The 26,585-nt window shown below is 42.3% G+C and overlaps 2 protein-coding genes across 10 annotated transcripts in view; both read left to right on the forward strand.

The window, feature by feature from the left end:
* The window catches only part of LOC102416495 (cationic amino acid transporter 3), a 33,908-nt gene extending 13,645 nt beyond the window's left edge, over positions 1–20,263 (forward strand). For 4 of the 8 annotated variants that reach the window (XM_025269552.3, XM_025269553.3, XM_025269555.3 and 1 more), the window contains 9 exons: positions 584–761; positions 966–1,078; positions 1,245–1,467; positions 1,638–1,777; positions 1,880–1,982; positions 18,737–18,936; positions 19,134–19,300; positions 19,572–19,680; positions 19,841–20,263. In XM_025269552.3, the coding sequence (XP_025125337.2) occupies positions 584–761; positions 966–1,078; positions 1,245–1,467; positions 1,638–1,777; positions 1,880–1,982; positions 18,737–18,936; positions 19,134–19,300; positions 19,572–19,680; positions 19,841–19,938 (1,331 nt within the window). In that variant the 3' untranslated portion in view covers positions 19,939–20,263. Of the gene's footprint in view, positions 1–583; positions 762–965; positions 1,079–1,244; positions 1,563–1,637; positions 1,778–1,879; positions 1,983–18,736; positions 18,937–19,133; positions 19,301–19,571; positions 19,681–19,840 lie in introns of all 8 variants that reach the window. The other 4 variants (XM_044931658.2, XM_025269557.3, XM_025269558.3 and 1 more) reach the window with 4 other exon arrangements.
* Positions 20,264–21,479: 1,216 nt separating this feature from the next.
* On the forward strand, positions 21,480–26,384 carry LOC112580335 (cationic amino acid transporter 3). Of its 2 annotated transcripts, none has more exons than XR_006640277.1 (4): positions 21,480–22,229; positions 24,222–24,361; positions 24,755–24,954; positions 25,147–26,384. XR_006640277.1 is itself a non-coding variant. In XM_045163529.1 (4 exons), the coding sequence occupies exons 2-4, from the start codon at positions 24,938–24,940 to the stop codon at positions 25,979–25,981; spliced, it is 333 nt and encodes a 110-aa protein (XP_045019464.1). In that variant the 5' UTR covers positions 24,369–24,567; positions 24,755–24,937; the 3' UTR covers positions 25,982–26,384. The 2 variants fall into 2 exon arrangements, 1 of the variants encoding a protein (XP_045019464.1); XM_045163529.1 differs by lacking the exons at positions 21,480–22,229; positions 24,222–24,361 and adding an exon at positions 24,369–24,567 and having other exon boundaries at positions 25,118–25,313; positions 25,862–26,384.
* Positions 26,385–26,585: the final 201 nt, after the last annotated feature.

The following is a 26,585-nucleotide window of genomic DNA, read 5'->3' on the forward strand; positions in this document are numbered from 1 at the left end:
TTGATATATAATTGACATACAACATTATGTAAGCTGAAGGTGAACATCATGATGCTTTGATAGATGTGTATATTATGTGACTGGAGTAGGAAATGGCAACCCACTCCAGTAATCTTGTCTGGAAAACTCCATGGACGAAGGAGCCTGGTAGGCTACAGTCGATGGGGTTTCAAAGGGTCAGAGCAATCGAGCCCATATTATATGATAATGGCCACAGTAAGAAACTAACCATGTTAAAGAATGCAATTCAGTGGTACTTACGGTATTCAAGTGTTCTTGCCTGGAGAATCCCAGGGACGGGGGAACCTTGTGGGCTGCCGTCTATGATGTCGCAGAGAGTCGGACACGACTGAAGTGATGCAGCAGCAGCAGCAGCAGGGCATTCAAGACATATAACCATCACCTTCATCTAGCTTCAAACATTTTCATCACAGCAAAAGGAAACCCACTATCCACTGAGCAAAGACAGACTATTCATCTTAATCTCCCAGTCCCCTAACCCCTGGTCACCACTAGTCTGCTTTCTGTGTCTGTGGATTTGATGTGGCTATCTCGGAATGTCTCACTTCCATCTTTCCCACAGGAGTACTGGTTCTGGGGGCTCGAGAGTCAGTTCTAGTAGGAAAAATATCCACAGGCATCAACCTTTTGGTTCTCAGCTTCATCATCCTCTCTGGCTTCATTAAAGGAGACAGGCACAATTGGAAGCTCACAGAACAGGACTACACATTGAACACGTCTGAAACCGGTGACATCTATAGGTCAGGAAGGTGCTCCTGGTCCTTGTCATGCTTGTTGGGGCTGGTGCAGAGCTGGGAATCTGGCAGGGACTAAAGAGATCTGGGCTGGTGGATCTGGATAATGAGGTCCTGGAGCCCAGGGCTTGTGATATTAACTGTGAAGTCCTGTAGAGATGACTGAACGCACCTCCTTCATGGCCTTTCTTGCTTCTTCTCTCACTGTAGCTTGGGCCCGCTGGGTTCTGGAGGGTTTGTGCCCTTCGACTATGATGGAATTCTCCATGGAGCAGCTCTATGTTTCTACTCATTTGTGGGTTTTGATGACATTGTCACTAAAGGTAACAGGGTTTTGTGTGTCCCATCAGGGGATTGGGCTGCCCTTGGGCATAGGGGTTTATAGAAGATTTTTGAAAGCTTTTAAAAGCTTTTCAAAGTTCAAGAGGAAGTGGTTTCTGTGCTGTGCTTTAGTGTTTTCCTAATCTGAGGTGTTTACCAACCCTGCAGGGGAAAAAGCCCCAAATCCTCATCGCTCCATCCCCATCAGCATCATGACCACGGTCTTCATTTGCTTTGTGGCGTATTTTGGTGTCTCGGCGACTCTCACCCTCATGGTGCCCTACTACCAGATTGAGCCTGACAGCCCCTTTCCGCAGGCTTTCCTCCATGTTGGGTGGGGCCCTGCCGGATATGTTGTGGCTGTTGGCATCCTCTGTTTTCTTTTATACAGGTCAGTGTCAAGGCTTTCTTTCCATGAACTGTCAGATGCTCAGGTGTTTCAGCCCTTGGCATTGAGGGACGAGAGGGAAAAATCCTTTACCCAAGGTAGACTAGGGAGCCAGAGCCCTGGTCTCTCCTTCTTCTCAACATCCCCACCCGTGTTCCCACCGTCCCTTCCAGACTGCAGAGCTCCTTGTTCCCCGTGCCTCAGGTGATCCAGGAAATGGCAGAGGACGGGCTCCTTTTCCGAGGACTTGCCCGGACCCGTGCCCGCAAGAAGACCCCCATCATGGCCACTTTGTCCTCTGGAATTCTTTCAGGTGAGCCTCAGAGTATACTCCTCCTTTGATCCCTTTCCTTATCTGGATATGTCCAGTGGTTTCTCACTGCTGTCTCCCACCTCGTTTGTGCCCTCATTCTAGGGATCATTGCATTGCTCTTTGAGTTCAGTAATCTGGTGGACCTCATGTCGATTGGACACCTGCTGGTTTACTCCTTGGTGGCATTTTTTGTCCTTGTCCTCAGGTGAGATTCCACTGTGCCCTGACTGGGGCTCTTATGTTCCTAAAGACTCAACGGCATTCATCCTCTTCAGGCTTTTTTTTTTTTTTTAATTGGAGGCTAATTACTTTACAATATTGTAGTGGTTTTTGCCATACATTGCCATACATCAGCCATAGGTTTCCACGTGTTCCCCATCCTGAACCCCCCTCCCACCTCCCTCCCCATCCCATCCCTCTGGGTCATCCCAGTGCACCAACCCTGAGCACCCTGTCTCATGCATCGAACCTGGACTGGTGATCTGTTTCACATATTATAATATACATGTTTCAGTGCTATTCTCTCAGATCATCCCACCCTCACATTCTCCCACAGACTCCAAAAGACTGTTCTATACATCTGCGTCTCTTTTGCCGTCTTGCATATAGGGTTATCATTACCATCTTTCTAAATTGCATATTTATGCGTTAGTCTACTGTATTGATGTTTTTCTTTCTGGGTTACTTCACTCTGTATAATAGGTTCCAGCTTCATCCACCTCATTAGAACTGACTCAAATGTATTCTTTTTAATGGCTGAGTAATATGCCATTGTGTATATGTACCACAGCTTTCTTATCCATTCATCTGCTGATGGACATCTAGGTTGCTTCCATGTCTTGGCTATTATAAACAGTGCTGCTATGAAATTGGGGTACACATGTCTCTTTCAATTCTGGTTTCCTTGGCATGTATGTCCAGCAGTGGGATTTCTGGGTCATATGGCAGTTCTATTTCCAGTGTTTTAAGGAATCTCCACACCGTTCTCCATAATGGCTTCATTAGTTTGCATTCCTACCAACAGTGTAAGAGGGTTCCCTTTTCTCCACACCCTCTCCAGCATTTATTGTTTGTAGATTTTTGGATAGCAGCCATTCAGACCGGTGTGAGATGGTACCTCATTGTGGTTTTGATTTGAATTTCTCTGATAATGAGTGATCTTGAGCATCTTTTCTTGTGTTAGCCACCTCTATGTCTTCTTTGGAGTAATGTCTGCTTAATTCTTTGGCCCACTTTTTGATTGGGTCATTTATTTTTCTGGAATTGAGCTGCAGGAGCTGCTTGTATATTTTTGAGACTAATTCTTTGTCTTTGTCAGTTGCTTTGTTTGCTATTCTTTTCTCCCATTCTGAAGGCTGTATTTTCACCTTGTTTATGGTTTCCTTTGTTGTGCAAAAACTTTTCAGTTTAATTAGGTCCCATTTGTTTATTTTTGCTTTTATTTCCATTACTTTGGGAGGTGGGTCATAGAGGATCCTGCTGATTTATGTCAGAGTGTTTTGCCTATGTTTTCCTCTAGAAGTTTTATAGCTTCTGGTCTTACATTTAGATCTTTAATCCATTTTGAGTTTATTTTTGTGTATGGTGTTAGAAAGTGTTATAATTTCATTCTTTTACTAGTGGTTGACCAGTTTTCCCAGCACCACTTGTTAAAGAGATTGTCTTTTCTCCATTGTATGTTCTTGCCTCCTTTGTCAAAAATAAGGTGTCCATAGGTGCATGGATTTATCTCCAGGCTTTCCATTTTGTTCCATTGATCTATATTTCTGTCTTGTGCCAGTACCATACTGTCTTGATGAGTGTAGATTTGTAGTATAGTCTGAAGTCAGGCAGGTTGATTCCTCCAGTTTCATTCTTCTTTTTGAGGATTGCTTTGGCTATTCAAGGTTTTTGTATTTCCATACAAATTGTGAAATTATTTGTTCTAGTTCTGTGAAAAATACTGTTGGTAGCTTGATAGGGATTGCATTGAATCTATAGATTGCTTTGGGTCGTATACTCATTTTCACTATATTGATTCTTCCAATCCATGAACGTGGTATATTTCTCCATCTATTTGTGTCCTCTTTGATTTCTTTCATCAGTGCTTTATAGTTTTCTATATATAGGCCTTTAGTTTCTTTAGGTAGATATATTCCAAAGTATTTTATTCTTTTCGTTGCAATGGTGAATGGAAATGTTTCCTTAATTTCTCTTTCTGTTTTCTCATTGTTAGTGCATAGGAATGCAAGGGATTTCTGTGTGTTGATTTTATATCCTGCAACTTTACTATATTCATTGATTAGCTCTAGTAATTTTCTGGTAGAGTCTTTAGGGTTTTCTATGTAGAGGCATCTGCAAACAATGAGCATTTTATTTCTTCTTTTCCAATCTGGATTCCTTTTATTTCTTTTTCTCCTCTGATTGCTGTGGCCAAAACTTCCAAAACTATGTTGAATAGTAGTGGTGAGAATGGGCACCCTTGCCTTGTTCCTGACTTTAGAGGAAATGCTTTCAATTTTTCCCCATTGAGGATAATGTTTGCTGTAGGTTTGTCATATATAGCTTTTATTATGTTGAGGTATGTTCCTTCTATGCCTGTTTTCTGGAGAGTTTTTTTTATCATAAATGGATGTTGAATTTTGTCAAAGGCTTTCTCTGCATCTATTGAGAGAATCATATGATTTTTATCTTTCAATTTTTTTTAATGTAGTCTATTATGTTGATTTATTTGTGGATATTAAAGAATCCAAGCATCCCTGGGATAAATCCCACTTGGTCATGATGTGTGATCTTTTTAATATGTTGTTGGATTCTGTTTGCTAGCATTTTGTTAAGGATTTTTGCATCTATGTTCATCAGTGATGTTGACCTGTAGTTTTCTTTTTTTTGTGGCATATTTGTCAGGTTTTGGTATTAGGGTGATGGTGGCCTCATAGAATTACTTTGGCAGTTTACATTCCTATGCACTTTTCTTGAAGAGTTTGAGTAGGATATGTGTTAGCTCTTTAAATTATTGGTTGAATTCAGCTGTGAAGCCGTCTGGACCTGGGCTTTTGTTTGCTGGAAGATTTCTGATTACAGTTTTGATTTCTGTGCTTGTGATGGGTCTGTTAAGATTTTCTATTTCTTCCTGGTTCACTTTTGGAAAGTTATATTTTTCTAAGAATTTGCCCATTTCTTCCAAGCTGTCCATTTTATTGGCATATAGTTGCTGATAGTAGTCTCTTATGATCCTTTGTTTTTCTGAGTTGTCTGCTGTGATTTATCCATTTTCATTTCTAATTGTGTTGATTTGATTCTTCTCCCTTTGTTTCTTGATGAGTCTGGCTAATGTTTTGTCAATGTTATTTATCTTCTCATAAAAGCAGCTTTTAGCTTTGTTGATTTTTGCTATGGTCTCTTTTGTTTATTTTCCATTTATTCCTGCCCTAATTTTTAAGATTTCTTTCCTTCTACTAACCTTAGAGTTCTTCATTTCTTCCTTTTCTAGTTGCTTTAAGTGTAGAGTTAGGTTATTTATTTGACTTTTTTCTTGTGTCTTGAGGTGAGCCTGTATTGCTATGAACCTTCCCCTTAGCACTGCTTTTACAGTGTCCCATAGGTTTTGGGTTGTTGTGTTTTCATTTTCTTTCATTTCTGTGCATATTGTGATTTATTTTTTATTTTTTCTATGATTTGTTGGTTATTTAGAAGCGTATTGTTTAGCCTCCATATGTTGGAATTAAAAAAAATTTTTTTTTCCCTGTATTTGACATCTAATCTTATGGCATTGTGGTCAGAAAAGATGCTTAGAATGATTTAAATTTTTTTTGAATTTACCAAGGCTAGATTTATGGCCCAGGATGTGATCTATCCTTTTTTTATTATTATTTTTATTTCATATTAGGATATGGTTGCTTAACAATGTTGTGTTAGTTTCAGGCGTACAACAAAGTGGATCAGTTATACACGCATTCATTCATTTTCAGATTTTTTTCCCGTATAGATTATTATAGAATATTTAGTATAGTTCCCCATGCTAAACAGTAAGTCCTTGTCGATCATCGATTTTATATAGAGTAGTGTGCATGTTAAGCCCAACCTCCTAATTTATCCCTCCCCTCACCTTCCCCCTTTGTAGGATTTCTTGCTTTTGTTTTTTGTGTGTGTGTGTGTTTGTTTTTTAAATTTTATTTTATTTTTAAACTTTACATAATTGTATTAGTTTTGACAAATATCAAAATGAATCTGCCACAGGTATACATGTGTTCCCCATCCTGAACCCTCCTCCCTCCTCCCTCCCCATACCATCCCTCTGGGTCATCCCAGTGCACCAGCCCCAAGCATCCAGTATCGTGCATCTAATCTGGACAGGCAACTCGTTTCATACATGATATTTTACATGTTTCAATGCCATTCTCCCAAATCTTCCCACCATCTCCCTCTTGCACAGAGTCCATAAGACTGTTCTATACATCAGTGTCTCTTTTGCTGTCTCGTACACAGGGTTATTGTTACCATCTTTCTAAATTCCATATATATGCGTTAGTATACTGTATTCGTGTTTTTCTTTCTGGCTTACTTCACTCTGTATAATAGGCTCCAGTTTCATCCACCTCATTAGAACTGATTCAAATGTATTCTTTTTAATGGCTGAGTAATACTCCATTGTGTATATGTACCACAGCTTTCTTATCCATTCATCTGCTGATGGGCATCTAGGTTGCTTCCATGTCCTGGCTATTATAAACAGTGCTGTGATGAACACTGGGGTACACGTGTCTCTTTCCCTTCTGGTTTCCTCAGTGTGTCTGCCCAGCAGTGGGATTGCTGGATCATAAGGCAGTTCTATTTCCAATTTTTTAAGGAATCTCCACACTGTTCTCCATAGTGGCTGTACTAGTTTGCATTCCCACCAACAGTGTAAGAGGGTTCCCTTTTCTCCACATCCTCTCCAGCATTTATTGCTTGTAGACTTTTGGATCGCAGCCATTCTGACTGGTGTGAAATGATACCTCATAATGGTTTTGATTTGCATTTCTCTGATAATGCATTTCTCTGATAATGAGCATCTTTTCATGTGTTTGTTAGCCATCTGTATGTCTTCTTTGGAGAAATGTCTATTTAGTTCTTTGGCCCATTTTTTGATTGGGTCATTTATTTTTCTGGAGTTGAGCTGTAGGAGTTGCTTGTATATTCTCGAGATTAGTTGTTTGTCAGTTGCTTCATTTGCTATTATCTTCTCCCATTCTGAAGGCTGTCTTTTCACCTTGCTAATAGTTTCCTTTGATGTGCAGAAGCTTTTAAGGTTAGTTAGGTCCCATTTGTTTATTTTTGCTTTTATTTCCAATATTCTGGGAGGTGGGTCATAGAGGATCCTGCTGTGATGTATGTCAGAGAGTGTTTTGCCTATGTTCTCCTCTAAGAGTTTTATAGTTTCTGGTCTTACATTTAGATCTTTAATCCATTTTGAGTTTATTTTTGTGTATGGTGTTAGAAAGTGTTCTAGTTTCATTCTTTTACAAGTAGTTGGCCAGATTTCCCAGCACCACTTGTTAAAGAGATTGTCTTTAATCCATTGTGTATTCTTGCCTCCTTTGTCAAAGATAAGGTGTCCATATGTGCGTGGATTTATCTCTGGGCTTTCTATTTTGTTCCATTGATCTATATTTCTGTCTTTGTGCCAGTACCATACTGTCTTGATGACTGTGGCTTTGTAGTAGAGCCTGAAGTCAGGTAGGTTGATTCCTCCAGTTCCATTCTTCTTTCTCAAGATCGCTTTGGCTATTCGAGGTTTTTTGTATTTCCATACAAATTGTGAAATTATTTGTTCTAGCTCTGTGAAGAATACTGTTGGTAGCTTGATAGGGATTGCATTGAATCTATAAATTGCTTTGGGTAGTATACTCATTTTCACTATATTGATTCTTCCAATCCATGAACATGGTATATTTCTCCATCTGTTAGTGTCCTCTTTGATTTCTTTCACCAGTGTTTTATAGTTTTCTATATATAGGTCTTTAGTTTCTTTAGGTAGATATATTCCAAAGTATTTTATTCTTTCCATTGCAATGGTGAATGGAATTGTTTCCTTAATTTCTCTTTCTGTTTTCTCATTATTAGTGTATAGGAATGCAAGGGATTTCTGTGTGTTGATTTTATATCCTGCAACTTTACTATAGTCATTGATTAGTTCTAGTAATTTTCTGGTGGAGTCTTTAGGGTTTTCTATGTAGAGGATCATGTCATCTGCAAACGGTGAGAGCTTTACTTCTTCTTTTCCAATCTGGATTCCTTTTTTTTCTTTTTCTGCTCTGATTGCTGTGGCCAAAACTTCCAAAACTATGTTGAATAGTAATGGTGAAAGTGGGCACCCTTGTCTTGTTCCTGACTTTAGAGGAAATGCTTTCAATTTTTCACCATTGAGGATAATGTTTGCTGTGGGTTTGTCATATATAGCTTTTATTATGTTGAGGTATGTTCCTTCTATTCCTGCTTTCTGGAGAGTTTTGATCATAAATGGATGTTGAATTTTGTCAAAGGCTTTCTCTGCATCTATTGAGATAATCATATGGTTTTTATTTTTCAATTTGTTAATGTGGTGTATTACATTGATTGATTTGCAGATATTGAAGAATCCTTGCATACCTGCGATAAAGCCCACTTGGTCATGGTGTATGATCTTTTTAATGTGTTGTTGAATTCTGATTGCTAGAATTTTATTAAGGATTTTTGCATTTTTGTTCATCAGTGATATTGGCCTGTAGTTTTCTTTTTTTGTGGGATCTTTGTCAGGTTTTGGTATTAGGTTGATGGTGGCCTCATAGAATGAGTTTGGAAGTTTACCATCCTCTGCAATTTTCTGGAAGAGTTTGAGCAGGATAGGTGTTAGCTCTTCTCTAAATTTTTGGTAGAATTCAGCTGTGAAGCCGTCTGGACCTGGGCTTTTGTTTGCTGGAAGATTTTTGATTACAGTTTCAATTTCCATGCTTGTGATGGGTCTGTTAAGATTTTCTATTTCTTCCTGGTCCAGTTTTGGAAAGTTGTACTTTTCTAAGAATTTGTCCATTTCTTCCACGTTGTCCATTTTATTGGCATATAATTGTTGATAGTAGTCTCTTATGATCCTTTGTATTTCTGTGTTGTCTGTTGTGATCTCTCCATTTTCATTTCTAATTTTATTGATTTGATTTTTCTCCCTTTGTTTCTTGATGAGTCTGGCTAATGGTTTGTCAATTTTATTTATCCTTTCAAAAAACCAGCTTTTGGTTTTGTTGACTTTTGCTATGATCTCTTTTGTTTCTTTTGTATTTATTTCTGCTCTAAGTTTTAAGATTTCTTTCCTTCTACTAACCCTGGGGTTCTTCATTTCTTCCTTTTCTAGTTGCTTTAGGTGTAGAGTTAGGTTATTTATTTGACTTTTTTCTTGTTTCTTGAGGTGTGCCTGTATTGCTATGAACTTTCCCCTTAGGACTGCTTTTACCATGTCCCACAGGTTTTGGGTTGTTGTGTTTTCATTTTCATTCGTTTCTATGCAAATTTTGATTTCTTTTTTGATTTCTTCTGTGATTTGTTGGTTATTCAGCAGCATGTTTTCAGCCTCCATATGTTGGAATTTTTAATAGTTTTTCTTCTGTAATTGAGATCTAATCTTACTGCATTGTGGTCAGAAAAGATGCTTGGAATAATTTCTATTTTTTTGAATTTACCAAGGCTAGCTTTATGGCCCAGGATGTCATCTATCCTGGAGAAGGTTCCATGTGCGTTTGAGAAAAAGGTGAAATTCTTTGTTTGGGGATGAAATGTCCTATAGATATCAATTAGGTCTAACTGGTCTATTGTATTGTTTAAAGTTTGTGTTTCCTTGTTAATTTTCTGTTTAGTTGATCTATCCATATGTGTGAGTGGGGTATTAAAGTCTCCCACTATTATTGTGCTATTGTTAATTTCTCCTTTCATACTTGTTAGCATTTGTCTTACATACTGTGGTGCTCCCATGTTGGGTGCATATATATTTATAATTGTTATATCTTCTTCTTGGATTGATCCTTTGATCATTATGTAGTGACCATCTTTGTCTCTTTTCACAGTCTTTGTTTTAAAGTCTATTTTATCTGATATGAGTATTGCTACTCCTGCTTTCTTTTGGTCCCTATTTGCATGGAAAATCTTTTTCCAGCCCTTCACTTTCAGTCTGTATGTGTCCCCTGTTTTGAGGTGGGTCTCTTGTAGACAACATAAGTAGGGGTCTTGTTTTTGTATCCATTCAGCCAGTCTTTGTCTTTTGGTTGGGGCATTCAACCCATTTACGTTTAAGGTAATTACTGATAAGTATGATCCCGTTGCCATTTACTTTATTGATTTGGGTTCGAATTTATACACCATTTTTGTGTTTCCTGTCTAGAGAATATCCTTTAGTATTTGTTGGAGAGCTGGTTTGGTGGTGCAGAATTCTCTCAGCTTTTGCTTGTCTGAAAAGCTTTTGATTTCTCCTTCATACTTGAATGAGATCCTTGCTGGGTACAATAATCTGGGCTGTAGGTTATTTTCTTTCATCATTTTAAGTATGTCTTGCCATTCCCTCCTGGCTTGAAGAGTTTCTATTGAAAGATCAGCTGTTATCCTTATGGGAATTCCCTTGTGTGTTATTTGTTGTTTTTCCCTTGCTGCTTTTAATATTTGTTCTTTGTGTTTGATCTTTGTTAATTTGATTACTATGTGTCTTGGGGTGTTTCGCCTTGGGTTTATCCTGTTTGGGACTCTCTGGGTTTCTTGGACTTGGGTGATTATTTCCTTCCCCATTTTAGGGATGTTTCCAACTATTATCTCCTCAAGTATTTTCTCATGGTCTTTCTTTTTGTCTTCTTCTTCTGGGACCCCTATGATTCGAATGTTGTAGTGTTTAATATTGTCCTGGAGGTCTCTGAGATTGTCCTCATTTCTATTAATTTGATTTTCTTTTATCCTCTCTGATTCATTTATTTCTACCATTCTATCTTCTAATTCACTAATCCTATCTTCTGCCTCTGTTATTCTACTATTTGTTGCCTCCAGAGTGTTTTTAATTTCACTTATTGCATTATTCATTATATATTGACTCTTTTTTTAATTTCTTCTAAGTCCTTGTTAAACCTTTCTTGCATCTTCTCAATCCTTGCCTCCAGGCTATTTATCTGTGATTCCATTTTAATTTCAAGATTTTGGATCAATTTCACTATCATTATTCAGAATTCTTTATCAGGTAGATTCCCTATGTCTTCCTCTTTTGTTTGGTTTGGTGGGCATTTATCCTGTTCCTTTATCTGCTGGGTATTCCTCTGTCTCTTCATCTTGTTTAAATTGCTGAGTTTGGGGTGTCCTTTCTGTATTCTGGCAGTTTGTGGAGTTCTCTTTATTGTGGCGTTTCCTCACTGTGTGTGGGTTTGTACAGGTGGCTTGTCAAGGTTTCCTGGTTAGGGAAGCTTGTGTCGATGTTCTGGTGGATGGAGCTGTATTTCTTCTCTCTGGAGTGTAATGAACTGTCCAGTAATGAGTTATGAGATGTCTATGGTTTTGGGGTGACTTTGGGCAGCCTGTATCTTGAAGCTCAGGGCTGTGTTCCTTTGTTGCTGGAGAATTTGCTTGGTATGTCTTTCCCTGGAACTTGTTGGCCCTTGTGTGATGCTTGGTTTCAATGTCGGTATGGAGGCCTTTGATGAGCTCCTGTCAATTAATGTTCCCTGGAGTCAGGGTTTGGACTTAAGCCTCCTACTTCCAGTTATTGGTCTTATTTTTACAGTAGTTTCAAAACTTCTCCTTCTATACAGCACCATTGATAAAACATCTACGTTAAAGATGAAAAGTTTCTCTACTGTGAGGGTCACTCAGAGAGGTTCACAGCATTACATGGAGAAGAGAAGAGGGAGGAGGGAGTTAGAGGTGACCCAAATGAGATGAGGTGGAATCAATAGTGGAGAGAGTGGGCTAGCCAGTAGTCACTTCCTTATGTGCACTCCACAACTGGACCGCTCAGAGATGTTCACGGAGTTATACAGAGAAGAGAAGAAGGAGGCAGGAGACAGAGGTGGCCATAAGGATAAAAGGGGGAAATGAAAAGGAGGGAGACAGATCCAGCCAGTAATCAGTTCCCTAAGTGTTCTCCACCGTCTGGAACACACAGACATTCACAGAGTTGGGTAGAGTAGAGAGGGGTTAGGGAGGAGATATAGGTGACTTGGTGGAGAAAACAGAGAGTCCAAAGGGAGAGAGAGCAGTCAAGCCAGTAATCTCGTACCCTAGTGAAAAATGGGTCCTGAAGATTGGGTTCTTAAAGGTACAAAATTGGTAACAAATACATAAAAGCAAAAATTAAAAATCTAGAGTAGAGTTTGGAATTTCAAAAATACAATATTAAAAAAAAGAAGAAGAAAAATAAAGAGAGAAAACAAACCAACCAACAAAAACAATGTCACAAAAATTATAAAGAAAATACAGGTACAAAATTGATATCAAATACCAAAAAGCATAAATTAAAAATCTTGAGTAGAGTTTGGAATTGCAGATATACGATGTTATATAAAAGAAGAAGAGAAAGAAACCGAGGGGAAAAAAAAGTCACAGAAATTATAAAAAAAAACTATAGGTACAAAATTGATAACATATACCAAAAGGCTAACATTAAAAATCTAGAGTAGAGTTTGGAATTTCAAAAATACAATGTTAAAGAAAATAAGAAAAAGAAAAAAAAAAAAAACACGGTCAAAAAATTATAAAATATATATATGAAGTTTGCTGAAGAAGAAAAAAAAATAGGGTCTTTTTTTTTTTTTTTGCAAAGTAATAGGTTATAAAAGTGAAAATTAAAGGACAATAGAGGACTTAAATTTTTTTAAAAAAAATTTTAAAAAAAAAGAAAGAAAGATTTGATCGTAAAAATAGTAAAAATATATCTAGGTCTTTCTCTGGTTTTCTTGTGAGTATTGTGGGTTCAGTTCATTTTTGGCTAGTTCCTTGGTCCGACTTATATTTCTCAAGATCTATAGGTCCCTTCCTATGTAGTCCGTAGTAACCACAGGGTTTTAATCTATGGCCTGTAGCTTCCAAGGCGTTTCCCTCTGTTATAGTTTCTTCTGTTTGCTGGTCTCTTCAGTGTTTGGTTTACGCCCTGACACAAAGGGGACGGTGGAGGACACTTTTTTTTTTTTTTTAGGCTCATTTGTTCAGTCGCGCTGTGGGGAGGGAGGGAAGGGTGCTGCAAACAAATAACACTGGCGTGCGCTCGCAGTACCTCAGCCACACTGGGTCTGACCCCGCTCACGGCGCGTGTAGCCTCCCTGCCCACACTGCTCGGGCTCTAGGTTGTTCCGCCAGGAACAATCAGAGGCGGGCCCTGGGCTGAGCTCCCAGGTCCAAGCCGCTCAGGTTCGGGCACTCGGGTAGTCCTCAGAGGCGCAGACTCAGTTGGGCCTGCGTTTTGTGTTCTTCCCAGATCTGAGCAGCTCAGGTGATGTGTTTGGCGGGCGCCAATGCTGCGACCTATCGCCTCCCCGCCACTCGGTTATCTGGGTGTAAAACCGGCGCACCTTCTCAGGCAGATGTTGACCGTCCAGACCCCCAAGAAGTTTTAGTTAGCAAAGAAGCCTGCTTACAGTTTTATAGATAATGTCTCTCTGGGGCTGCGATTGCCCCCTTCCGGCTCTGGCTGCCTGTCACCGGAGGGGGAAGGTCTGTAGCCGGCTATCTCTGTTCAGTCCTTTGTTCCGTGCGCGGGCCTGGCGGTGTCTTAGGTTAGGGCTGGCTTTTCACGTGGTAGATATCCCACAGTCTGGCTTGCTAGCCCAAATTATTTCACTCAGATAGCGCTCAGGACATTTGGGCCCGATTCTTACTCTAAGCGACGCAGCCCACGCCGCTCTTCCCTGCCCAGCCCCCGCTTGCTAATGGCGTGTGCAGGCATCTGCGCTGCTTCTCCGCTGGGGGAGTTACCGTAGGGCTCGCAATCAGTGATTTTTAATTGTTTATTTATTTTTTTCTCCCTGTTATGTTGCCTGCTGTGCTTCCAAAGCTCGGCACAGATTCGGCAGTGAGAAGGTTTCCTGGTGTTTGGAAACTTCTCTCTTTTTAGGACTCCCTTCCCAGGACGGAACTCCGTCCCTCCCTCTTTTGTCTCTTTTTTTGTCTTTTATATTTTTTCCTACCTCCTTTCGAAGAGTTGGGTTGCTTTTCTGGGTGCCTGATGTCCTCTGCCGGTATTCAGAAGTTGTTTTGTGGAATTTACTCAACGTTTAAATGCTCTTTTGATGAATTTGTGGGGGAGAAAGTGTTCTCCCCATCCTACTCCTCCACCATCTTGGCTCCTCCCCCTCTGATCTATCCTTTAGAAGATTCCATGTGCACTTGAGAAAAGGGTGAAATTCATTGTTTTGGGGTGAAGTGTCCTATAGATATCAATTAGGCCTAACTAGTCCATTGTGTCATTTAAAGTCTGTGTTTCCTTGTTAATTTTCTGTTTAGTTTATCTATCCATAGGTGTGAGTGGGGTATGAGGGTCTCCCACTATTATTGTGTTACTGTTAATTTATCCTTTCATATTTGTTAGCTTTTGCCTTACATATTGTGGTGCTCCTGTGTTGGATGCATATATATATAATTGTTATATCTTCTTCTTTGATTAATCCTTTGATCATTATGCAGTGTACTTTGTCTCTTTTCATAGGCTTTGTTTTAAAGTCTTTTTTATGTGATATGAATATCACTACTCCTGCTTTTTTTTTTTTTTTGGTTTCCATTTGCGTGAAATATCTTTTTCCAGCCCTTCACTTTCAGTCTGTATGTGTCCCTTGTTTTTAGGTGGGTCTATTGTAGACAGAATATATAGGGGTCTTCTTTTTGTATCCATTCAGCCAGTCTTTGTCTTTTGGTTGGGACATTCAACCCATTTACATTTAAGGTAATTATTGATAAGTATTATCCCATTGCCATTTACTTTGTTGTTTTGGGTTTGAGTTTATAAACTGTTTCTGTGTTTCCTGTCTAGAGAAGATCCTTTAGAATTTGTTGAAGAGCTGGTTTGGTGGTGCTGAATTTCTCAGCTTTTGCTTGTCTGTAAAGCTTTTGATTTCTCCTTCATATTTGAATGAGATCCTTACTAGGTACAGTCATCTGGGTTGTAGGTTTTTCTCTTTCATCAGTTTAAATATGTCCTGCCATTCCCTTCTGGCCTGAAGAGTCTCTATTGAAAGATCAGCTGTTATTCTTATGGGAGTCCCCTTGTGTGCTATTTGTTGTTTTTCCCTTGTTGCTTTTAATATTTATTTTTTGTGTTTGATCTTTGTTAATTTGATTAATATGTGTCTTGGGGTGTTTCACCTTGGGTTTATCCTGTTTGAGACCCTCTGGGTTTCTTGGACTTGGATGACTATGTCTTTCTCCATTTTAGGGAAGTTTTCAACTATTATCTCTTTAAGTATTTTCTCACAGCCTTTCTTTTTTCCTTCTTCTTCTGGGACTCCCATCATTTGAATTTTGGGGACTTTCACATTGTCCCAGAGGTCCCTGAGGTTGTCCTCATTTCTTTTAATTCTCATTTCCTCTGTGTTTCATTTATTTCTACCATTCTATCTACTACCTCACTTATCCTATCTTCTGCTTCTGTTAAACTACTGTTGGTTCCCTCCAGAGTTGGTTTTGATCTCATTTATTGCATTATTAATTATTGGTTGACTCTTTTTTGTTTTTTTTGTTTGTTTGTTTGTTTGTTTTAGGTCCTTGTTCAACATTTCTTGCATCTTCTCAATCCTGTCTCCAGGCTACTTATCTGTAACTCCATTTTGTTTTCAAGATTTTGGTTCATTTTTACTATCACTTTTCTAAATTCTTTTTCAGGTAGACTCACTATTTCCTCTTTGGTTTGGTTTGGTGGGCTTTTATCATGTTCCTTTACCTGCTGAGTATTTCTCTGCCTTTTCACCTTATTTAGATTGCTGTGTTTGCAGTGGCCTTTCTGTATTCTGGCAGTTTGTTGTTCCTCTTTATTGTGGAGGTGCCTCTCTGTGGGTAGGGTTGGACGGGCAGCTTGTCAATGTTTCCTGGTTAGGGAAGCTTGTGTTTGTGTTCTGGTGGGTGGAGCTGGATTTCTTCTGTTTGGAGTGTAATGAAGTGTCCAGTAGTGAGTTTTGAGATGTCTGTGGGTTTGGTGTGACTTTGGGCAGCCTGTATACTGATGCTCAGGGCTATGTTCCTGCATTGCTGGAGAATATGAGTGGTATGGCTTGCTCTGGAACTTATTGGCTCTTGGGTGGTGCTTGGTTTCAGTGTAGGTATGGAGGCTTTTGGATTATCTCTTACCAATGAATGTTCCCTGGAGTCAGGAGTTCTCTGGTGTTCTCAGGTTTGGGGCTTAAGTCTCCTGCCTCTGGTTTTCAGTCTTATTCTTACAGTAGCCTCAAGACTTCTCCATCCATACAGCACTGATTATAAAACTTCTAGGTTAATGGTGAAAACATTCTCCACAGTGAGGGACACCTAGAGAGGTTCACAGAGTTACATGGAGAAGAGAAGAGGGAGGATGGAGATAGAGCTGACCAGGAGGAGAAGAGGGGGAATCAAAAGGGGAGAGAGCAAGCTAGCCAGTAAACAATTCCCTATGTGCTCTCCACAGTCTGGAACCCTCAGAGAGGCTCACAGAGTTACACAGAGAAGAGAAGAGAGAGGAAGGAGATAGAGATAACAAGAAGAAGAGGGGAAATCAGAAGGGGAGAGAGTAATCTAGCCAGTAATCAATTCCCTATGTGCTAACCACAGTCTGGAACCCTCAGAGAGGGTCATGGAGTTACATATAGAAGAGGAGAGGGAGGAAGGAAATAGAGGTGAGCAGGAGGAGAAAGGGGGGAATCAAAAGGAGAGAGATAGATCATGGCCGTATTCTGTTCCCTAAGTGTTCTCAACAGCCTGGAACACACACAGAGATTTACAGAGTTGGGTTGAGGAGAGAAACGGGAGAGAGGAGATAGAGGTGACTTGGGCGAGAAAAAGGAGAGTCAAAAGGGGAAGAGAGTAATCAAGCCAGTAATCACACTGCTAAGTAAAAATGATTACAAAGATTGGATTCTTAAATGTACAAAATTGGTAACAAATACCATAAAGCAAAGATTAAAAATCTAGAGTAGAGGTTAGACTTTCAAAAATACAATATTATTTTTAAAAAATCACAAAATGTATGAGAAATATATATGAAGTTTGCTTTAAAAATAGGGTCTTTTTTTTGCAATGTAATAGTTGGTTATAAATATAAAAATTAAAGGTGTAATAGAGGAATTTAAAAAAAGGAAAAAAATTTTAATTAAAAAAAGATAATAGTAATAGTAAAAACATATCTAGGAGTTTCTCTGGAGCTGTTGCGGGCAGTGTGGGGTCAGTTCAGTTCCAGATAGTTCCTTGTTCCAGCTTATAGTTCTCAAAATGTATAGGCCCCTTCCAGTGTAGTCGGTGTTAACTACAGGGATTTTAATCTGTTGCACCTGTCATTTCCAAAGCGGTTCCCTGTGTTTATTTGGCTTCTTGTGTTTGCAGGTCTCTTCAGTGTCTAATTTCCGACCTGACACAAGGGGACGAGGTGGTCTCTTGTTTAGGCTGACTTGTTCAGTCGTGCTATGGGGAGGGAGGAACACTGCAAACAAATATCACTGGCGTGTGTGGGGAGTGCTCACAGTGTCCCAGCAACACTGCGCTTGCCCCTGCTCACGGTGTGTGAGCTTTCCCAGTCTACACTGCTCAGGCTTCAGGTTGCTGTGCAGGGAGCGGGCCCTGGGTTGCATGCACTTCCCAGGTCTAAGCTGCTCGGGTTCAGGTTCTCAGGTACTCCACAAAGGCACAGACTCGGTTGGGCCTGCGTTTTGTGCCCTTCTGTTATCCGAGCAGCTCAGGCGACCAGGTGCTTGGCGAGCGCACTCTCCTAAGGTGTGGTGCATCTTATCACCTCCCAGGTCCTAGCCGCTTGGTTTCTGGGGCATGCCCGTCTCTGGTGTGTGGTGTGTCTTTTCTGGGGAGCTGATCTCTGGCTGCGACCCTCCCGGTGGATGTTAACCTCCAAGAATCTCAGGAAGTCTTGGTTTGAAACTGGAAGCCTTTTCGCAGTTTGGTAGGAGATGCCTTCTCTGGGGCTGAGAGTGCCTCTTTCTGGCTCTGGCTGCCCCCCACCTGCCTCCAGCTGGGGATGGCCAGGTCCACAGCCAGCTAGCTCTCCTCTGGTATTCGCTCAGTCCTTTATTCTGTGAGCAGGCCGGCAGTGCCTTAGGTTCGGGCTTTTCGCGGATAGTTCTCTCTCTCTCTCTTTTCTCCCCTCTCTCTCTGGCTATCCCGCAGTTTAGGTTACTATCTCACGTTAGCTCCCTCAGATTGCCCTCAAGGCATTCAGGCCCGGTCCTTACCCTCAACAATGCAGCCCATTCCTCCCCATTCACCACCCCCCCTTGCTGGTGGCGGAGGAAAGCATCTGGGGTACTTCTCCGTTGGGAGTTGCCATTAGGGATGTAACATGTGGGTTTTATTTATTTTTCCTCCAGGTTTTGTTGCCCTCTGAGATTCCAAAACTCTCCACAGACCCTCCGGTGAGAGGGTTTCCTGGTGTTTGGAAACTTCTCTTTTAAGAATCCCTTCCTGGGACGGATCTCTGTCCTTAACTATCTTGTCTCTCTTTTTATCTTTTATATTTGGTCCTATATCCTTTAGAAGACAATGGGCTGCTTTTCTGGGTGGCTGATGTCCTCTGCCAGCGTTCTGAACTTGTTTTGTGGAGTTTGCTCGGCGTTCAAATGTTCTTTCAATGAATTTGTGGTGGAGAAAGTGGTCTCCCCATCCTATTCCTCTGCCCTCTTGGCCTCAGCCCCCCAGACCTACCGGCCACCTCCTTCGGCCTTCTAAACTCCTGCTCTGCTTAAGGCAGGAAAGTGATGCATTAGGATGCCTGTTTTTAAATGAGTAGGGACTGCTGTTAATATTCCTATAATATCTCTAATTCAGGTACCAGCCAGACTGGAATTTAAGCAAGAATGAGAAAATAGAAGACAAAATTCAGATGAAGCCTCTAGTCAAGGAAAATCCTTTGGACTCTGAACCTGAAGCAGGGAGCTCAAAGACTCTAAAGAGTCTGTGGTTGCCTGTCAGCACCACCCCCACCCAGAAATCTGCCCAGATTGTCTATGGATGTGCCTTCCTGCTTGGTGAGCACTGGGAAGTCTCTTTGGTCATATTTTGAAATTGACAGGATGGACTGAGTGTGTGTATTTTGTCAGTGGAGGAGTCTTAAAGATATGATGGCCCTTCCTGATATTGGTGGTTTCAGGGAAGGATGTGACCCGAGGTCCTGACATCATTGTTTCTGGGTCCAGCCTGTTATTCTCCTCCTTGATCCTTGCAGTTCTTCTGCTGACCATCCTGAGCCTGATCCTGGCCCAGTGGCCCAGCCAGGTGTTCTCTGGAGACCCCGTGCTCACAACAGTGGCTGTGCTGCTGCTGCTGCTCACCACTGGGGTCACGGTCATCATCTGGAGGCAGCCCCAGGACCCCTCTCCTCTTCCATTCAGGGTAAGTGAGCTTATGTGTCCAAAGTGTCCACCTTGGGTGAATGAAGTCTGTGTCCTTTGACGGCAAAATATCCTTTCCTGGACAGGGAATGAGGAGAGTTACTGAAACCAATGGACTCTTCCCTGATCCACACTCAGGGCTTTGCATACACAATCTCAGTAGGCACTGAATGCACAGCCTGAGGAGGACAGGAGTCTCCCACCCACGTGGGGTAGGGTCTCCCTTTCAGACATCTGGGCTGTGTTCAGCGATGAACTGACTCTGCCCACAGGTCCCTGCTCTGCCTGTCCTCCCACTGGTCAGCATCTTCGTGAATGTTTACCTGATGATGCAGACGACCTCTGGGACCTGGGCCCTGTTTGGCATCTGGAATGCAATTGGTAAGTTGCTTTCTAGAATAAAGAGATTTCGTGAATGACTGAACCCAGCATCTTCCTACGATTTCTCCCCACTGTATCAGATGCCATAGAAGGTCTACTGGGCATTTTTAAGCGAGGAGGGCGCCTACATATACTTCTTATCGTCTCATTTCCCTACTAGGATTTCTCATATACTTTGGATACGGGATCCGACACAGCCTGGCAGGGAACAATCATCAACAGCCACCAGCCTCCAGCATCCACCTCCCAGACTCTTGACAAAAACATCCCTGGTGCTGAGCCATCTTAACCACAGGAGGTAGATGCTGCGTGGAATCCCTCCATGCCCTGGAGGATCTGCTGGTGCAAGGGACACTGTGAGCCTCGGTGGAGTGTGAAGGTGGAAGCATCTAAAGCCCTGTATTTGTTGCTTGTGGAGAAAGTGACTGGATCATTGTGCAATTTTCAGTAAACTTTTCAAAGCATACTATACATACTTGTAAGTGCATGCTTCATAAGTGTGCAGCAAGATGAATTTTCACAAACAAAGTACCACAGTGTAAGCAGCAACTAGAGGAAGAAATAAATTATTATGGGCACATTAGAAGCACCTTCTTGTACTTATTTCTAACAAGAACACAGAGACTGCCCCATTGGAAGGAAACTCAGGTGAGGATGAATTATATGAAGAGTTATACTCCACGGACTTCCCTGGCAGTCCAGTGGCTAAGACTCCACGCTCCCAGTGCAGAGGGCATGGGTTCAACCCCTGGTTGGGGAACAATACCCTGCATGCCCAATGGTGTAGCCAAAAAAAAAATTGGTTTAAGAATGACTGACTTCCTCCCCTAGCTTCCCCTTATTAAAATGCAAGTGGACCACACAGGCAAGAGAATCTCTGATTGCAGGTGGGTCACTCGAGCAAGACAGTGTACTGGAGAAAATAGGAAGTCAGCAGGCTTGCAGCAATGGAAAAATGACCATGACTTCCTCCTTTAATGATTAACTGAGATTGTTTCCCTTTAAAGATGGTCATGGCTGAGCAGAACTCTCATGGATGCAAGTCCACCTTTTCCTCAGATCACTGGCTTTTCGGAATAAAGCATCTTTCTCAATGAAAGCTTGCCCCATGATTTATTGGCAGTTGAGCAGCAAGTGGCTGAACCTGCATTTGGTTACAAATCTAACTCCGGGTGCAGAATAGCCAATGGGTCCATATGGGTCACCATGTCTCTGAGTTAATATGCTCAGGGGGAATCTTCTATCTTCAAGAGCAAAGAGTGAAAATGGTAATTTATAGTTAGGATGGCCTAGTGCTGGAGCCTGGTCTATCGCATATTTTAAAGCATTTATACCTTTACGGCTTTTGTCATTTGTTCAATGGGTCTGATTGGGTAGAGGTTATTAAGACACAGAGAGATTGGACAATGTGGAAAAAACTAGGTACCGAATTTCTGTAAAATCGTGTTGTTGTTGTTCGACTGCCAAGTCATGTCAGACTCTTTGCGACCTCATGGACTGCAGCACGTCAGGCTTCCCTGTCCTTCACTATCTCCTGGAGTTTGTTCAAATTCATGTCCACTTAGTCGGAAACCCCCTGAGAGATTTCTTTATTCTTAGAATTGAAAAAGCCAGAATTCTCTCAATTCTTTCAGAATCAATCAGTAAGCCTGTGTTAGTGGTGTGTGTGTTTACAAAGTCAAGTCTCACCCTTTGCGACCCCATGGACTGTAGCCTGCCAGGCTCCCCTGTCCATGGGATTCTCCAGGCAAGAATACTGGAGTGGGTTGCCATATCCTCCTCCAGGGGATCTTCCTGACCCAAGGATGAAACTGGTGTCTTCTGCTTGGCAGGCGGATTCTTTACCACTGAGCCACCTGGGAAGCCCATGAGAAGGGAGTTACTCATCCTTATCCTCAAAATAGATCTTCTTTACCCCAGGGGTTAAAGTAGATGAGCTGTAGGGGTTGGACAATGCACCTTGGTTCACATAAAGTTCAGGCTGATCCATGTATAAGCCAAATTGACCTCTCAACATTTGAACATTTTCTCCATTCATCAATCACCAACAGATAAAAACCTTAGAAACCCATGGTCCAGCAATTCTACCTCTGATGATAAACCCAGAAGAATTGAAAGCACACTCTGGAAGAGATATTTGTACACTCATGTTCATAGCAGCGTTATTCACAATAACTAAAGCATGAGAGCAATCCAAGTGCCCACTGACTGAGAAATAGATGAACCGATGTGGCAAGCACAAATATTAGAGTATTATTTATCATTAAAAAGGAAGGGAATTCTGACACATACTACAACATGAAGGAACCTCAGGAACTCATTCTTCTAAGTGAAATAAACCTGACAGGAAAGGACAAATATTCTGTGATTCCACTTAAATGGAGTATCTGGAGTGGTCACATTCATCAAGACAGAGAGGAGAAGGGTAATTTCCAGGAACTGGTGGAGGAGAAAAGCTCAGCTGGAATTCCATCACCTCCACCAGCTTTGTTCATAGTGCTGCTTCCTAAGGCCCACTTTACTTCACACTCCAGGATGTCTGGCTCTAGGTGAGTGATCACACCATCGTGGTTATCTGGGTCATTACGATCTTTTTTTGTGCAGTTCTTCTGTGTATTCTTGTCACCTCTTTGTAATATCTTCTGCTTCTGTTAGTTTCATACTGTGTCTGTCCTTTATTGTGCCCACCCATGTTTGCATGAAATGTTCCCTTGGTATCTCTAGTTTTCTTGGAGAGATCTCTAGTCTTTCCCATTCTATTGTTTTCCTCTTTTTTTTTTTTTTTTTTTTTTTTAATTGATCACTTAGGAAGGCTTTCTAATCTCTCCTTGCTATTCTTTGGAACTCTGCATTCAGATGGATATTATCTTTCCTTTTCTCCTTTGCCTTTCTCTTCTTTTCTAAGTTATTTCTAAGCCCTCCTCAGACAACCTTTTTGCATTTTCTTTTCTTGGGGATAGTCTTAATCACGGCTGTGAAAGTGCTGCACTTAGTATGCCAGCAAATTTGGAAAACTCAGCAGTGACCACAGGACTGGAAAAGATCAGTTTTCATTCCAATATCAAAGAAAGAAAAAAAAAAACCAAAAAACAAAAAAAACAAAGAAAGGTATTTCCAAGGAATGTTCAAACTACCACACAATTGCACTCATCTCACACCCTAGCAAAGTAACGCTCAAAATTCTCCAAGCTAGGCTTCAACAGTACGTGAAATGAGAACTTCCAGATGTTGAAGCTGGGAATGTGGGGCTTGAAGAGATCTCTGGCTTCCCTGGTGGCTCAGACAGTAAAGAATGCGCCTGCAATGCAGGAGCTGCTGCTGCTGTTAAGTCGCTTCAGTCGTGTCTGACTCTGTGCGACCCCAAAGACGGCAGCCCACCAGGATGCCCCCGTCCCTGGGATTCTCCAGGCAAGAACACTGGAGTGGGTTGCCATTTCCTTCTCCAATGCATGAAAGTGAAAAGTGAAAGTGAAGTCGCTCAGTCGTGTCCGACTCTTAGCGACCCCATGGACTCCAGGCCACCAGGCTCGTCTGTGCATAGGATTTTCCAGGCAAGAGTACTGGAGTGGGGTGCCATTGCCTTCTTCAGCAATGCAGGAGACCAGGGTTCAATTCATGGGTCTTCATGATCCCCTGGAGAAGGGAATGGCACCCCACTCTAGTATTCTTGCCTGGAATATCCCATGCACAGAGGAGCCTGTTGGGCTACAGTCCATGAGTTCGAAGTCAGACACAACTGAGAAACTAACCTAAAGAAACCTGGCCTAATGGATGCAGGTTGAGGGGGTTCTGGGGCCCAGGACTTGTCATATTAAGGGAGGAGTCCAGTACACATGGCCGAAGACACCTCACCCACGTTCTTTCTTGCTTCTTCTCTCATGATAACTTCAACCCTCTGGGTTCTGGAGGGTTTGTGCCTTTTGGCCTTGATGGGATTCTCCGAGGAGCAGCTTTATGTTTCCAAATGTCTATTGGTTTTGATTCCATTGTTACTACCGGTAACATGGTCACCCTGTGTCCCATCCAGGGTGTGGGCATGGATTGGGCTGCCCTTGGGCATAGGGGTTTCTTTTGGAGGTTTAACAGGAAAGGGGATTTTGTGCTTTCACTCTTGTGTGTTTCCTGACCCAGTATTTCCTCCAGTCCTGCAGGGGAAAAAGCCCCAGATCCCCAGCGGTCCATCCCATCAGCATCATGGTCTCAGTCTTGATCTGCTTTGTGGCATACTTTGGTGTCTCAGCAGCGCTCACCCTCATGGTGCCCTACTACCAAATTCACCCTGACAGCCCCTTTCTACAGGCTTTTCTCCATGTTGGGTGGGGCCCTGCCACATATGCCGTGGCTGTTGGCATCCTCTGTGCTCTTTCATCCAGGTCAGTGTCATGGCTTTCTCCTCGTTGACTGTCAGATGCTCGGGTATCCCAGCCCTTGGGATTGAGAGACAAGAGAGAAAGACAACTTACCCCATGCAGATGAGGGAGCGGATGCCCTGGTCTCTCCTGCTTCTGCACGTTCTCACTCCTCTCTGTTTTCTTTTCCAGCCTCTAGAACACCATGTTTACCATGTCTTGGTTGATCTACATAATGGCAGAGGACGGGCTCCTTTTCTGAGTCCTTGCCCAGATCAACACCCGTGCACGTACCCACATCAGGATCATCATGATTTCTGGAAACCTTGAAGGTAGATAAACAAAACCCACTCCCTTTGGATTATCTTCCTTGGCTTGCGTATTTCCAGCTGTTTCTCACTCCATCCCTCCACCTTGTTTATGCCCTCCTTCTAGGGGTCTTGGCATTACTCTTCCATTTCAGTGATCTGATGGATATCATGTCACTTTGGCCCCTGCTTGCTAACTTGGTGGTCGCTTTTTCTGCCCTTGTGCTCAGGTGAGACTCCACTCCACCCTGACTGGGGGTCTTTGGCTTGTGGGGATTGATGAGGGCTAATCCTCTCTGCTTCATGGTGCCTTCTAAATGTCCTGCTCTGCTTTTGTGGGAAAAGAGATGGATTCGGCTGTGTGATGTTGGGTAAGTAGGGACTGCTGTTCATGTTGCCATCATACCTCTAATTAAGGTATCACTCAGACCAGGATTCAAGCAAGAACCAAAAAACAGAGGAAGAAACTGAGATGGAGCTTGTAGTCAAAGAAAGGTCTTTGGACTCTGTACTTGAAGCCAACACCTCAAGGATTCTAAAGAGTCTGTGGTTCCATCCCAGCACCATCCCCACCTGAAAATCTGGCCAGATTGTCTATGGATGTGCCTTCCTGCTTGGTGAGCAGTGGGACTTCTCTTTGGGGGTATAGTGAAATTGCCAGGATGGATAGGAATGTATATTTGTCTATTGAGTCTTGGAAATACGATGTCCGTTCCTGATGTGGGCAGCCTGGGGAACGGTGTGACCCGAGGTCCTGACGTCTTTGTCTTCCGGGTCCAGCCTGTTGTCCTCCACCTTGACCCTTGCAGTTCTCCTGCTGACCATCCTGAGCCTGATCCTGGGCCAGTGGCCCAGCCAGGTGTTCTCTGGAGACCCCGTGCTCACAACAGTGGCTGTGCTGCTGCTGCTGCTCATTACTGGGGTCACGGCCGTCATCTGGAGGCAGCCCCAGGACCCCACTACCCTTCACTTCAGCGTAGGTGACCTCATGTGCCCAAAGTTTCCCTCTTGAGTGAAGGACGTCTGTGTGCTTTAGGTCTAAGCTTCCTTTGTTGGACCAGGAAAGAAGGGGAGTTGCTGAAACCTATGGACCCTTCCCTGATCCACACTCAGTGCTTTACATTCACTATCTAAGTAGGCACTGAACACACAGCCTGAATGGCATTGAACTTGTCCCTCCCACATGGGACAGAATCTCCCTTTCAGATGACTAGGGTGTGTTCAGGGATGAACTGACGCTGCCCACAGGTCCATGCTTTGCCTTTTCTGCCACTGGTAAGCATCTTTGTGAAAGTTTACCTGATGGTGCACATGACCACTTGGACTGGCGTCCTATTTGGCATCTGGATGGGGATTGGTAAGTGATTTTTTGGAGTAAAGAGGCCTCTTGGGTGACTGAACCCAATCCTCTTCCTACCACCTCTCCCCTAAACTGTGTCAGGTGCCATAAGAGGAGGCCTATTGGGCATTTATAAGTGAGGAGAGCACCTGCTTTTACTTCTCATCATCTTATTTCCCTACTAGGATTTACCATATACTTTGGATATGGGATCCGACACAACTTGGAGGAGAACACTGAGCAACACACCAGCCTCCACCTCCCAATTACTGGACAAAAACATCCCTGGTGCTGAGTCATCTTAACCACAGGAGAGAGATGCTGTGTGGAATCCCTCCACGCCCTGGAGGATCTGCTGGTTCGACACAACTTGGAGGAGAACACTGAGCAACACACCAGCCTCCACCTCCCAATTACTGGACAAAAACATCCCTGGTGCTGAGTCATCTTAACCACAGGAGAGAGATGCTGTGTGGAATCCCTCCACGCCCTGGAGGATCTGCTGGTTCGAGGGGCACTGTGAGCCTCTATGGGCGTGAAGGTGGAATGCATTTACAGTCGTGTATTTATTGCTAGTGGACAAAGTGACTTTAATGCTGCAAATGCTGAAGGAAACATTTAAAAGCATAATACACATCCAAAAAAAAGGATTTTCATGAAAAATGTACAAAAATGTAACCAGAAACCAGAGGAAGAAATAAAATATTAACTTGAACATAAGCAGTTCCTTCTTGTGCCTGTTAACAGTGAAAACACATAGATTGTAACATGGAAAGGAAACACAGGTGACCATATATGGTGACAAGATCTGTACTTCAGGGGGTTTCCCTGGCAGTCCAGAGATTAAGACTTTCCTTTTAAAGCAGGGGGTGCGGGTTCAATCCCTGGTCATTGGACTAGGATCCCATA

Source organism: Bubalus bubalis, chromosome 18 (assembly GCF_019923935.1).
Source record: "Bubalus bubalis isolate 160015118507 breed Murrah chromosome 18, NDDB_SH_1, whole genome shotgun sequence".
NCBI classification, from domain to species: domain Eukaryota; kingdom Metazoa; phylum Chordata; class Mammalia; order Artiodactyla; family Bovidae; genus Bubalus; species Bubalus bubalis.

Coding starts and splice junctions, on each gene's coding strand:
- LOC112580335 (XM_045163529.1), top strand. Junction 25,314..25,861: donor CCACTACCCTTCACTTCAGC/GTAGGTGACCTC, acceptor TTTCCCTACTAG/GATTTACCATATACTTTGGA.